We start from the raw sequence: 12,694 nt of genomic DNA, 5'->3' as shown, positions 1-12,694 counted from the left end.
GCTATCAAATCTGACCAAATTATACTGTACATAAATACAATCAAGTCAAACTCAAGTACAATAGGTAGAATCAATGGGAAGATACATTGCAGAATATACAGGGTAGTTCCCTCCTTTGTAGCACATCAGTTCCATAGATAAAGTCCAATGTCCACGTTGGGGCAGAGGTGAGTCAAACAGTGCCCTGGCTCATGGAAGGACCGTTCAGAAGCCTGATAACAGAGGAAGCTGTTCCTGAGTCTGGTGGTGCATGCTTTCAAGCTTCTGTACCGTTTTTCCCAAATTGGCTTCATGGAAGGAAGCAGGGGGTGATGGATAGTCAACATATCACTGAAAATTCTTACAAAACGTCTACAGGTGCCCTGCAGAAAATATCCTGACTGGTGCATGGATACGTACATGGATAGAACAGGTTTGGTACATGGATGGGACAGGTTTGGAGCGATATGGACCAAATGCAGGCAGGTGGGACTAGTGTAGCTGGGTGTGGGAAAGTTGGGCTGAAGGGCCTGTTTCCACCCTGTATCACTCTATGGCTCTCTATGACACTGTGGTTGCATTTTGGCCTGGTGCAACAAGTCCAATATACAGGAACACAAGAGACTGTAAAGATTGGTGGACTCAGCCTGGTCCCTTACAGGCACAGCTCTCCCCACCATCCACCTGAGGCCCTGCTTCAAGACGGTGTCATCTATCATCAAGGATCCGCACCATTCGGGTCATGCCCTCTCCTTGCTGTTACCATTGGGCAGGAAGTACAGAAGCCTAAAGACCCACACCAGCAGGTCCAGTATCAGCTACTTCCCTACAACCAAGGTGAAGGGGAAAAGATTCAACAGGAATCCGAGGGGTATCTTTTTCACGCAGAGGGTGGTGGGTGTGTGGAACAAGCCGCCAGAGGAAGTAGTTGAGGCTGGGACTATCCCATTGTTTAAGAAACAGCTGGACAGGTACATGGATAGTACAGGTTTGGAGGGGTCCTTCTCTCCCGAGACGCTGCCTGACCTGCTGAGTTACTCCAGCATTTTGTGAATAAATACCTTCGATTTGTACCAGCATCTGCAGTTATTTTCTTATACTACAGGTTTGGAGGGTTATGGACCAAGTGCAGGCAAGTGGGACTAGGGAAGCTGGGACATTGTTGGCCGGTGTGGGCGAGTTGGGCCGAAGGTCCTGTTTCCACACTGTACCACTCCATGGCTCTATAACCATCATGTATTTGAATCAATCCACACAACCCTAATCCCACCTCAGCAACGGAATACTACAAGCCACTTCATGCACCACCATGGACGTTTTCCAATTGTGTCTTTGCACTGAAGGATTGTTTTTGAACATTTTTTCTTTTTACCGTCTTGCATAATTTACGAGTAATCTATGTTTTTGTGTGCTTGCGTGCCGGTGATGCTGCTGCTTGAAAGGTTTTCATTGTAGCTGTGCTTCATTGTACTTGTCTGTAGGACAATAAACCCAACCCGAGAAGACCTGCTGAGGACAACAAGCCGGATCTGAGTCGTGAGATGTAAAAAGGGGGAGGAACGGTGGTGCAGTGGTAAAGTTATAGACAATAGACAATAGGTGCAGGAGGAGGCCATTCGGCCCTTCGAGCCAGCACCGCCATTCAATGTGATCATGGCTGATCATTCTCAATCAATACCCCGTTCCTGCCTTCTCCCCATACCCCCTGACTCCGCTATCCTTAAGAGCTCTATCCAGCTGTCTCTTGAATGCATTCAGAGAATTGGCCTCCACTGCCTTCTGAGGCAGAGAATTCCACAGATTCACAACTCTCTGACTGAAAAAGTTTTTCCTCATCTCAGTTCTAAATGGCCTACCCCTTATTCTTAAACTGTGGCCTCTTGTTCTGGACTTCCCCAACATTGGGAACATGTCTCCTGCCTCTAACGTGTCCAACCCCTTAATAATCTTATACGTTTCGGTAAGATCTCCTCTCATCCTTCTAAATTCCAGTATAAAGTTGCTGCTTTATAGCCCCAGAGACCCGGATTCGATCCTGACTACGGGTGCTGTCTGCACGGAGCTTGTACGTTCTCCCCGTGACCTGCTTGGGTTTTCTCCAGGCGCTCTGGTTTCCTCCCACACTCCCAAGACATGCAGGTTTGTAGGCTGATTGGCTTGGATAGTCAGGTGTAGGATAGTGTTAGTTTGCGGGGATCGCCGGACTCGGTGGGCTGAAGGGCCCCTTTTCCGCGCTGTCTCTCTAAACTAAACCTAAAAAACTAGACTGAAATCTGTGGAACTGTTCATGGTGAGTCAGTACATTGTATTATTTGTCTCTATTTTAAAGCAGCAGGCTTTATTAAAGTGTTTTTTTTTTTGCTCTCTTAACCCCCAACAGTCAATAACAGCACCTTAACACAAACCCTTATTTATAAATAGCTTCAATCAGTTGATGCTTGTCATCTGTGAGGCGTGCTGTCATGGTAACTAGCTGGAAGTGTTGAACTTGTTAAGAATGGTACAGCATGGACATTATAACTCCCGCTGCTGATTAAGATTAGAGTCCTCTGCAATCCTTTCTCCTTGATCTCATTTTCACTTTTATTACAGTCCTCCCCTCTACTTCAATGATAGATTTTGTTGCTGGGGGAGCTTGGCCAAGATGGCCATCCACTGGTCCAGGCAGTGGGCGGTCGACGGTCACCCCAGAGTCGACTGCCTGCCCCTCTTCCGGGACTATGTCCAGGCTCGCGTGTCCCTGGAGAGGGAACACGCGTTGCCCACGGGGGCGTTGGAGGCCTTCCGTGAACGCTGGTCGCCGCGGGGGTGGGGGTCTTTGTAGATAAAGATGGCACTATTGTATTATAATGATCGCCTGATGTGACGTAATGCTGAATAAAGCTCCTTGTTAGGAAGGACAAAAAAAGAAAAGTGCTGGAGGAACTCAGCGAGTCGGGCAAAATCCGTGGAGGGATATGGACAGACGATTTTTCGGGTCGGGACCCTTCTTCGGACCTTGTCATTTCCTTTTGTTGGTGCATTAACCTTTCCTTCATGTTCAACCTTTGACCCCCCCCCCCCCCCCCCCCCCAAGCTTGCCCTGTTCTCTCCGCTTGGAAAGGGCCATGGCAATACTCCATGCACGCCATAAATAGAGCAAATGCTGGAATCAAGGGCGACACGGTGGCGCAGTGGTAGAGTCGCTGCCTTACAGCGCTTGCGCCGCCGGAGACCCCGGGTTCAATCCCGACCACAGGTGCTTGTCTGTATGGAGTTTGTACGTTCTCCCTGTGACCGTGTGGGTTTCCTCCCACACTCCAAAGACGTACAGGTTTGTACGTTAATTGGCTAGGCATGTGTAAGTTGACCCTTGTGTGTAAGATAGTGTTAATGTGCGAGGATCGTTTGTCGGTGCGGAATTGGTGGGCTGAAGGGCCAGTTTCCGCACTGTATCACTAAACTAAACTAAATTAAACTAAACTAAACTAAACTAAACATCTAGCCCACTGCCCACCCAAAGGAACTGGCAGAGTTCCATTTCTGTTTATACCTAGGACCTTGCAACATCTGGTCAGAAAACCCCCCACCATTATAAAGCTGGGGGTGGGGGGAGAACAAAGGAGGAGCCGGCATGGGGGCACAGCGTGGGGGGGGGGAGAACAAAGGAGAACCTGGCATGGGATACTTTGTAACTTTGTCAGTGTCCTTTATGTGGTGACTATTTGCATACCTTAGGCATGCAAGAATAAAATTTCACTGTGCCTTGTCACATATGACAATCAACCATTCATTCATTCATTCATTCATTCATTCATTCATTCATTCATTCATTCAATAGACAATAGACAATAGGTGCAGGAGTAGGCCATTCAGCCCTTCGAGCCAGCACCGCCATTCAATGCGATCATGGCTGATCACTCTCAATCAGTACCCCGTTCCTGCCTTCTCCCCATACCCCCTCACTCCGCTATCCTTAAGAGCTCTATCCAGCTCTCTCTTGAAAGCATCCAACGAACTGGCCTCCACTGCCTTCTGAGGCAGAGAATTCCACACCTTCACCACTCTCTGACTGAAAAAGTTCTTCCTCATCTCCGTTCTAAATGGCCTACCCCTTATTCTTAAACTGTGGCCCCTTGTTCTGGACTCCCCCAACATTGGGAACATGTTTCCTGCCTCCAATCCCCTAATTATCTTATATGTTTCAATAAGATCCCCCCTCATCCTTCTAAATTCCAGTGTATACAAGCCTAATTGCTCCAGCCTTTCAACATACGACAGTCCCGCCATTCCGGGAATCAACCTAGTGAACCTACGCTGCACGCCCTCAATAGCAAGAATATCCTTCCTCAAATTGGAGACCAAAACTGCACACAATACTCCAGGTGCGGTCTCACCAGGGCCCGGTACAACTGTAGAAGGACCTCTTTGCTCCTATACTCAACTCCTCTTGTTACGAAGGCCAACATTCCATTGGCTTTCTTCACTGCCTGCTGTACCTGCATGCTTCCTTTCAGTGACTGATGCACTAGGACACCCAGATCTCGTTGAACATCCCCTCTTCCTAACTTGACACCATTCAGATAATAATCTGCCTTTCTATTCTTACTTCCAAAGTGAATAACCTCACACTTATCTACATTAAACTGCATCTGCCATGTATCCGCCCACTCACACACACAATGTGATGTTTCAGGTCCAGACTTCTCTTCAGACTAATCGGAAATCATCACCTATCCATGTTCTCCAGAGATGCTGCCTGCATCCAGCACTCTATCTTTTATTTCAGGACCGGCCCCATAGCAGAAGCATCCACGTCGCGGGGCTGGAAACCAGAGGTGTCCTGAGCTAATTCTGCTACCACCATCATCTATTGTAACAAGAGATGGCTCCCACTCACTGATTGTCGCCGGAAGCTTGTGTCCTTTTCAGGACGGACGATGACAGCGATGTCAACATTTGAAACGGAGAAAGATGGACACGAAAGAAGATTTCAGGACTTTGTGAGAACTGAAAAGTGTTGGAGACAAATGAGTTTTAAAATGCAGGGAAAGAGGAGGTGGGGGGGGGGGAAAGAGTGTTGAAAACTTGAATTGTCACTGACCTTGACAAGGGTTGTTTCCGATCCCTTATTCCCTCCGTTCTCTTCTCCTGAGCCCACAGCTCCGTGTGGCCAGATGGGGTAGATGCTGTAACCATCCACAGCGCATGGCTAGCAGGAAGTGTCACGTCACTTAGTTTTGTTTATCGTCACGTGTTTTGAGGTACAGTGAAAAGCTTATGTTGTGTGTTATCCAGTCAGCGGAAAGACTATGCACAAGCCATCCCCGAGTACAGATACATGATAAAGGGAATAATGTTTAGTGCAAATCCAGGTAGGGCACAGGGGAGAGGGATGGGGGTGGGGGGGAGAAAGTGAAGGAGGGGGGGTTGTTGCAGTTTACCTAAAATTGGAAAATTCAATGTTTATATTGTTGGGTTGTAAGCTAACCAAGCCCCTACAATCACTCTGAACAAGGGTCTCGACCAGCGAAGTCACCTGCCCATGTTCTCCAGAGATGTTCCCTGACCCACTGAATCCACCATTTTGAGTCCATTTGCGTAATTATGTATCGGCCCACGAACTCTGCTTATTTCTCCATAGGTCTAGTCTGGAGGTACGGCGTGAAGACAGGCCCTTCGGCCTACCGAGTCCACGCCAACTATCGATTATCCGTACACAGTAGTTCGATGTTGTCCCACTTGCGTATCCACTCGCTGTGCACTGGATAACACTGGGGCTATTTGCAGAGACCAATTAGCCTGCAAACCCCTAGGGAGGAAACCGGAGCACCCGGAGGGAACCCACGCGGTCACGGGGAGTACGTGCAAACTCCGTACAGGCAGCACCCGTAGAAGGGATCAAAGCCGGGTCTCTGGCGCTATGAGGCAGCAGCTTTACCAACTGTGCCAGTGTGGTCGGACCTGAGTAACGCCAGCAATTTACAGTTCAGATTTTAAGCATCTGCACTATTTAGCTTCTGAATTGCACAAACACTGAACAGGCTGACAACAATTCTGTTTGGGTGACAAACATTGTTTGCAGGAACATATTTTATTAAGTTTTTGAGAATACACTCATTTTTTTTAATCTCAATCATTTGACATATCAGGATAAACCCCAGTGGCTGCTCAACAGATCAACCAGTGAAATCCATTGCTATCTGCCTGGATATTAGCTGAAAGGAACTGTGGGTCCATTCTGAAATGGCTACAGTGTTTTGTTTGCCCCAATGTAAACACATCATTTGGAACGCTTTAGAAAAATGTGCTTTGTGTATGTAATAGATTCCCTTGTCACGGTTGTTTGACTCACTTCCATAGCCAATTACAGGAATACCTGTCAAGAGGCTACAGGTGGTGGGTTTATTGGCAAGTTCTCTTCGCTCTGACATCTCAGTTTTCTCCCGATTCATTAACTGTCGACGATAAGCTGTGGCGTACACAGGCAATGCTCCCTTTCATCTTTCAAGGCCAGTTCACAGGTTCCACCCCAGCACAACGTGAACGACCAGGAGGTAGCACATCCCAATAGTGGTGGAGACAAGCATCATTGGAAACCCCAACCTGAAAATTAAATAAGGAAGCAATGAGGTGAAAATTAATGACAGGTTACATAGGAATTCGGTGAAAATTGGAGTACCTCAAACTGCTACTAAATTTAGTTTAGTTTAGAGATACAGAGCCGAAACAGGCCGTTCGGCCCGCCGAGTCCGCACCGACCAGCTTCTTCTTCGTGCGTTTGAGGCAGCAGAGGTTATGTAACGCCCTCCAGGCGCTGTAGCCAGTGCAATGTGCTGTTGTCGAGGGCCGTGAGGTCCACCCCTCCACCAGGGGGACGGGTACGGTTAGGGGCTCATGCCGTGGTGTGAGCCCTGTCAACTGACCCCAGTCAACTGACCCCTAGTCAGGCGAACGACAACAAACAGAGACAGCAGAAGCAGAAATAAACAGCTTGCAGCCCAAATGCAACCGCCCAGCGATCCCCGCACACTAACACTATCCTTCACACAGGACAATTTTACATTTATACCAAGCCAATTAAGCTACAAACCCAAACGTCTTTGGAGTGTGGGAGGAACCAAAGTTCTCGGAGCAAACCCACACGGTCACGGGGAGAAAGTACAAACTCCATAAAGACAGCACAGCACCCATAGTTGGGATCAAACCCAGGTCTCTAGTGCTGTAAGGCAGCATCACTGCCGCTGTATCACCGTGACACCCTGTTGCTAGATGTATAAACAGACTGAGGGTGAGAAGCATTTTGAACACCAAGGCAGCTAAGTAAGGTAGGATTCATTAGGTGTAGGAAGGAACTACAGATGCTGATTTATATCGAAGATAGACACAAAATGCTGGAGTAACTCAGCGGGTCAGGCAGCATCTCTGGAGAAAAGGTATAGGAGATAAGTAGGGTTTTAGGGTCGAGGGCCTTCCTCAGTCTGAAGAAAGGTTTCGACCCAAAACGTCACCTATTCTTTTTCTCCAGAGATGCCACCTGACCCACTGAGTTACTCCAGCATTTTGCATCTATCTTCAAGATTATTTAGGTCTTTTGTAAGAAGGAAACGTCTTTTTTCTTGATTTTCCCTGAATGAGCATCAATGAATAGATTCTCAGAGGAGGAACATGACAATGTGAGTGGGTTAGCATATGGTGAGCGTTTGACAGCACTGGGCCTCGACTCGCTGGAGTTTAGAAGGTTGAGGGGGGACCTCATTGAAACTTACAGAATAATGAAAGGCATAGATAGGGTGGATGTGGAAAGGACCTTTCCACTGGTGGGAGAGTCTAGGACCAGAGGTCATAGCCTCAGAATTAAAGGGTGCTTTTTTAGAAAGGGGGTGAGAAGGAACTTCTTTCGTCAGAGGGTAGTTAATCTGTGGAACTCATTGCCACAGAGGGCTGTGGAGTCCAAGTCAGTGGATATTTTTAAGGCAGAAATAGACAAATTCCTGATTAGAACGGGTGACAAGGGTTATGGGGAGAAGGCAGGAAAATGGGATTAGGAGGCAGAGATCAGCCATGATTGAATAGTAGACTCGATGGGCCAAATGGCCTAATTCTACTCCTATAACTTGTGAACATGCGAATAAGTTAATTATTTTCCCACTAAGTTCATGCACAAAGCCAGATTTATGTCCGGGAGAATTTGAAGATCTATTCCTCCTTCTTCTGTTTATATTTTGTACAGGTCCCCTCTCTGTAAACCAAACAAAATAGTTAGGGTGGCAAAGAACGCTTTTGGTACATTGCCTTTCATCAGTCAGGGTATTGAGTATAGATGTTGGGTGGTTATGTTACGGTTGTACAAGATGTTCGTTGGGCCGCATTTGGAGTATTGCGTTCAGTTTTGGTCACCCTACAATACAATACAATATCTTTATTGTCATTGTACAAGTACAACGAGAATAGCAAGTACAAGTACCACCCTAATGTAGGAAGGATGTCAGTAAGCTGGAAGAAATGCAGAAAAGATTTACAAGGATACTGCCAGGAAGCTGAGCTACAGGGAAAGGTTGTGCAGACTCAGACTTTATACCAGTGACCTGGCCTACACAGCCGTCTGTGGCAATGAGTTTCACGGGTTCACCATCCTCTGTCTAAACATTCCTAACAGTTGTGTCAGCAACTGACTTAGACTTCTCCCAATTGACTATGTTGCTTTATTTCTTCTGCTCAGGAGAAACCAGACACCAATGAGGTTGACTGCCGCGTTTAGAGTATTGTGTTCAGCTCTGGGCACCATTGTTACAGGAAAGATGTTGTCAAACTGGAAAGGGTGCAGAGAAGATTTACGAGGATGTTGCCGGGACTAGAGGGTCTGAGCTGTAGGGAGAGGTTGAGTAAGCTGGGACTCTATTCATTGGAGCGCAGGAGGATATGGGGTGATCTTATTAGGGCGTATAAAATCATGAAAGGAATAGCTCAGGTAGATGCACAGAGACTCTTGCCCAGAGTGGGTGAATCGAGGACCAGAGGACATGAGTTTAAGGTGAAGGGGAAAATTTTTAATAGGAATCTGAGGGGTAATTTTTTCACACAAAGGATGGTGGGTGTATGGAACAAGCTGCCAGAGGAGGTAGTTGAGGCAGGGTCCATTTGAGAAGCAGACAGGTACATGGATAGGACAGGTTTGGAGGGATATGGACCAAACACAGGCAGGTGAGACTAATGTAGCTGGGACAAGTTGGCCGGTGTGAGCAAGTTGGGCCTAATGGCCTGTTTCCACACTATGATGCCATGACTGTCGGGGGTGACTTGAGAACTGGGGAGGATCAGCAATGATTGCATTGAATGATGGGGCATGCTTAAAGGGGCAGGTGGCAAAATCCAGCTTCTATTTTCTTCTCTTCCAGTGTTCTTGGATTCTAAGATCTTTCCTGATATCCCCTAATCAAAGGAACTTCTAAAATAGATTTAACTCACGGCCTTTCACATCTATGGGCGGCACGGTAGCACAGCGGTAGAGTTGCTGCCTTACAGCGCCGGAGTCTCGGGTTCGATCCTGACCATGGGTGCTGTCTGTACGGAGTTTGTACGTTCTCCCTGTGACCTGCGTGGGTTTCCCTCCAGGTGCTCTGGCTTCCTCCCACATTCCAAAGACCCACAGGTTTGCAGGCTAATTGGCTTGGTAAAATAGTAAATTGTCCCTAGTGTGTGTAGTATAGTGTTAGTGCACAGGGATCGCTGGTCGGCACAGCCTCGGTGGGCCGAAGGGCCTGCTTCCACACTGTATCTCTAAACTAAACCAAACTAAAGGCGAGGCAAAGACTGTATATGCTGAACATTATTCACGCTGTCTTATTTGTGTTTAGGTGGCAATGATAAAGAATACAGGCATTGTTTTACCAAGACTGAGACTGTTCTAGATATTTCTAACTCCACCATAGTCATCCCTCTGCCATAATCGTCATCACCTTGACAACAGGAGCCGTATCCTCAGTTTTATTATTTGTTGAGGCATTCACTGCAAACCTGTTTCCTTTGCCTTTCAAGTAAATGTCGATTTTAGTTTTTCACTTACTAAAAAGGAATAAAAATGAAAGACGAACGGGGATTATTCAACGTCTGGCACCAGAAGGCATCACTCAGGTAATTTTCATAGTCTAGACAATTCAAGTTCATCACCATTGAAAGGGCAGCTGTATCGCGAGCTCTGAAAGTCCGTGTTTTCTTTTTGCAGAATAAAAGTCCAGGGCAACATGAGGTGCTCTGGTCAAAGTCAGATGCTGGGAAAGATAGAAAAGAAATGTCCTCTGGCATAAGAAAATAACTGCAGATGCTGGTACAAATCGAAGGTATTTATTCACAAAATGCTGGAGTAACTCAGCAGGTCAGGCAGCATCTCGGGAGAGAAGGAATGGGTGACGTTTTGGGTCGAGACCCTTCTTCAGGTGTCCTCTGGCACCCGCTCAAATATACCCAAGCATAAAGACACAACAATTACCTATCGCACTGCAAATTGGAGGGACTGCGCCTCATATTTCGCTTGGGCAGCTTACAACCCATCAGTATGAATATCGACTTCCTGAACTTCAAGTAACCCTTGCTTTCACTCTCTCTCCATCCCTCCGCCATCCTAGTTCTCCGACCAGTCTGCCTGTCTACCTAATTACATTTTATCTTTGTATGCTTCGTTGGCACCTTCCCCGAGCTAATAATCTATAATCTAGTCTACATTTTCATTGAACTTAGTTCCCTTTGATGTCTCGTTTTCACACCTTGCCCTTCCATATCTCTGTATCTCCCTCTCCCCTGACTCTCAGCCTGAAGAAGGGTCTTGATCTGAAACGTCACCCATTCCTACTATCCAGAGACGTTGCCTGCCCCACCGAGTTACTCCAGCATTTTGTGACTATCTTCAGTGAAAATCCAGCATCTGCAGGTCTTTCCTACACAATTATCTATCGAATCATTGTTAGAATCCATCAGAGCATTAAATGCCTTGACATCAACCCTCGGACTCTTGAACAGTACACAGTACTACATTACACAATACCACCAGCACTAACCTTTGCCATAACGATTGCCAGGACTCGAGGGTCTGAGCTACAGGGAGAGGTTGAGTAGGCAGACTCTATTCCTTGGAGCACAGGGGAATGCAGGGTGATCTTATAGCGGTGCATAAAATCATGAGAGGAATAGATCAGCAAGACACACAGAGTCTCTTGCCCAGAGTAGGAGAACCAAGAACCAGAGGACATAGGCTTAAGGTGAAGGAGGAAGATTTAATAGGAATCTGAGGTGTAACTTTTTCACACTTTTTCACACGAAGGGTGGTGGGTTTATGGAACGAGCTGCCAGAGGATGTAGTTGAGGCAGGGGCTATTACAAAATTGAAGAAACATTTGGACAGGTACATGGATTGGTCAGCCTTGGAGTGACATAGCCAAACACAGGCAGATGGGACTAGTTTAGATGGGACATGTTGGTCTGTGTTGGTAAGTTGGGCCGAAGGGCCTGTTTCCACATTGTATGACTCTAACGATGAACTTCAATGGACTGTCTTTGTTTGCACAAAGGACTTCCTGTTTTTTGCCCTAATATATCACAATTATTAACATATTTCATTTTAAAAACATACATTATCTGTGAATATTGCACTAATGGAACTGTTACGCTGTTGCAAGCCGGAATCGCATGGTATGCTGTTGGTCCATATGACAATTGAGCACTCTTAACTTTTGACACCATCAGTGCATTATGGAATAAACAGGAAGATGTTTAATTCAATCATTGCACATCAATCTTTCCCTCTCAATCCCATACATAACATTGGTGCACCACAAACTGTTGATCGAGAAGCTGATACTGCCACCTCTCCTCGTGCCTGAGAATTTCTAACAGTCCATACAATAAATGGAAAAAAACCCTCAGGATGTGTGGCAGTTGTTGATCAAAAGTTACGGGTGGAAGGCAGGGGAATGGGGTAGAAAGGGAAAAATAAATCAGCCATGATCGAATGACGGAGCAGACTCTATGGGCCGAATGGCCTAATTCTGCTCCTAAGTCTTATGGTTCATCAGTTCACAAGTGATAGGAGTGGAATTAGGCCATTCGGCCCATCAAGTCTACTGCGACATTCAGTCACGGCTGATCTATCTCTCCCTCCGAAACCCATTCTCCTGCCTTCTTCCCATGACCCCTGACTCCTGTACCAATCAAGAATCTATCTATCTCTGCCTTAAAAATATCCATTGACTTGGCCTCCACAGCCTTCTGTGGCAATGAATTCCACAGATTCACCACCCTCTGACTAAAGAAATTCCTCCTCATCTCCTTCCTAAAGGAACACACTTTAATTCTGAGGCTATGACCTCTGGTCCTAGACTCTCCCACTAGTGGAAACATCCTCTCCACATCCACTCTATCCAGGTCAGGTGAATCAGGTGTGAAACAAAGAAAACAGAAATCCCTGATCTCTGAAACAGTTGCCTTGCACTAAATTCACCAAATTCAGACTTGGCCGATTGAACGTTAGATAGATACTGTAGGAAAATAACTGCAGATACTGGTTCAAATTGAAGGTAGACACAAAATGCTGGAGTAACTCAGCGGGTCAGGCAGCATCTCAGGTGAGAAGGAATGGGTGACGTTTCGGGACCCTTCAGACTGATGTCAGGGGAGGGGGAGGGACAAATATAGGATGTAGTAGGAGACGAGAAGACAGTGGGAGAACTGGGAAAGGGGAGGG

At 46.7% G+C, this 12,694-nt stretch overlaps 1 protein-coding gene across 1 annotated transcript in view; it reads right to left on the bottom strand.

The window, feature by feature from the left end:
* Window positions 1-6,026: 6,026 nt before the first annotated feature.
* oca2 (oculocutaneous albinism II) overlaps window positions 6,027-12,694 on the bottom strand; it is a 337,303-nt gene continuing 330,635 nt past the window's right edge. Inside the window, exon 24 of the mRNA XM_078402106.1 lies at window positions 6,027-6,564. Coding sequence (XP_078258232.1) covers window positions 6,477-6,564 — 88 coding nt within the window. The 3' untranslated portion in view covers window positions 6,027-6,476. The remainder of the gene's footprint in view (window positions 6,565-12,694) is intronic.

This window comes from Rhinoraja longicauda, chromosome 7 (genome assembly GCF_053455715.1).
Source record: "Rhinoraja longicauda isolate Sanriku21f chromosome 7, sRhiLon1.1, whole genome shotgun sequence".
Classification (NCBI taxonomy): domain Eukaryota; kingdom Metazoa; phylum Chordata; class Chondrichthyes; order Rajiformes; family Arhynchobatidae; genus Rhinoraja; species Rhinoraja longicauda.
Note: the sequence above shows the minus strand (reverse complement) of the source record. Positions and strands in the feature narration are given on the sequence as shown.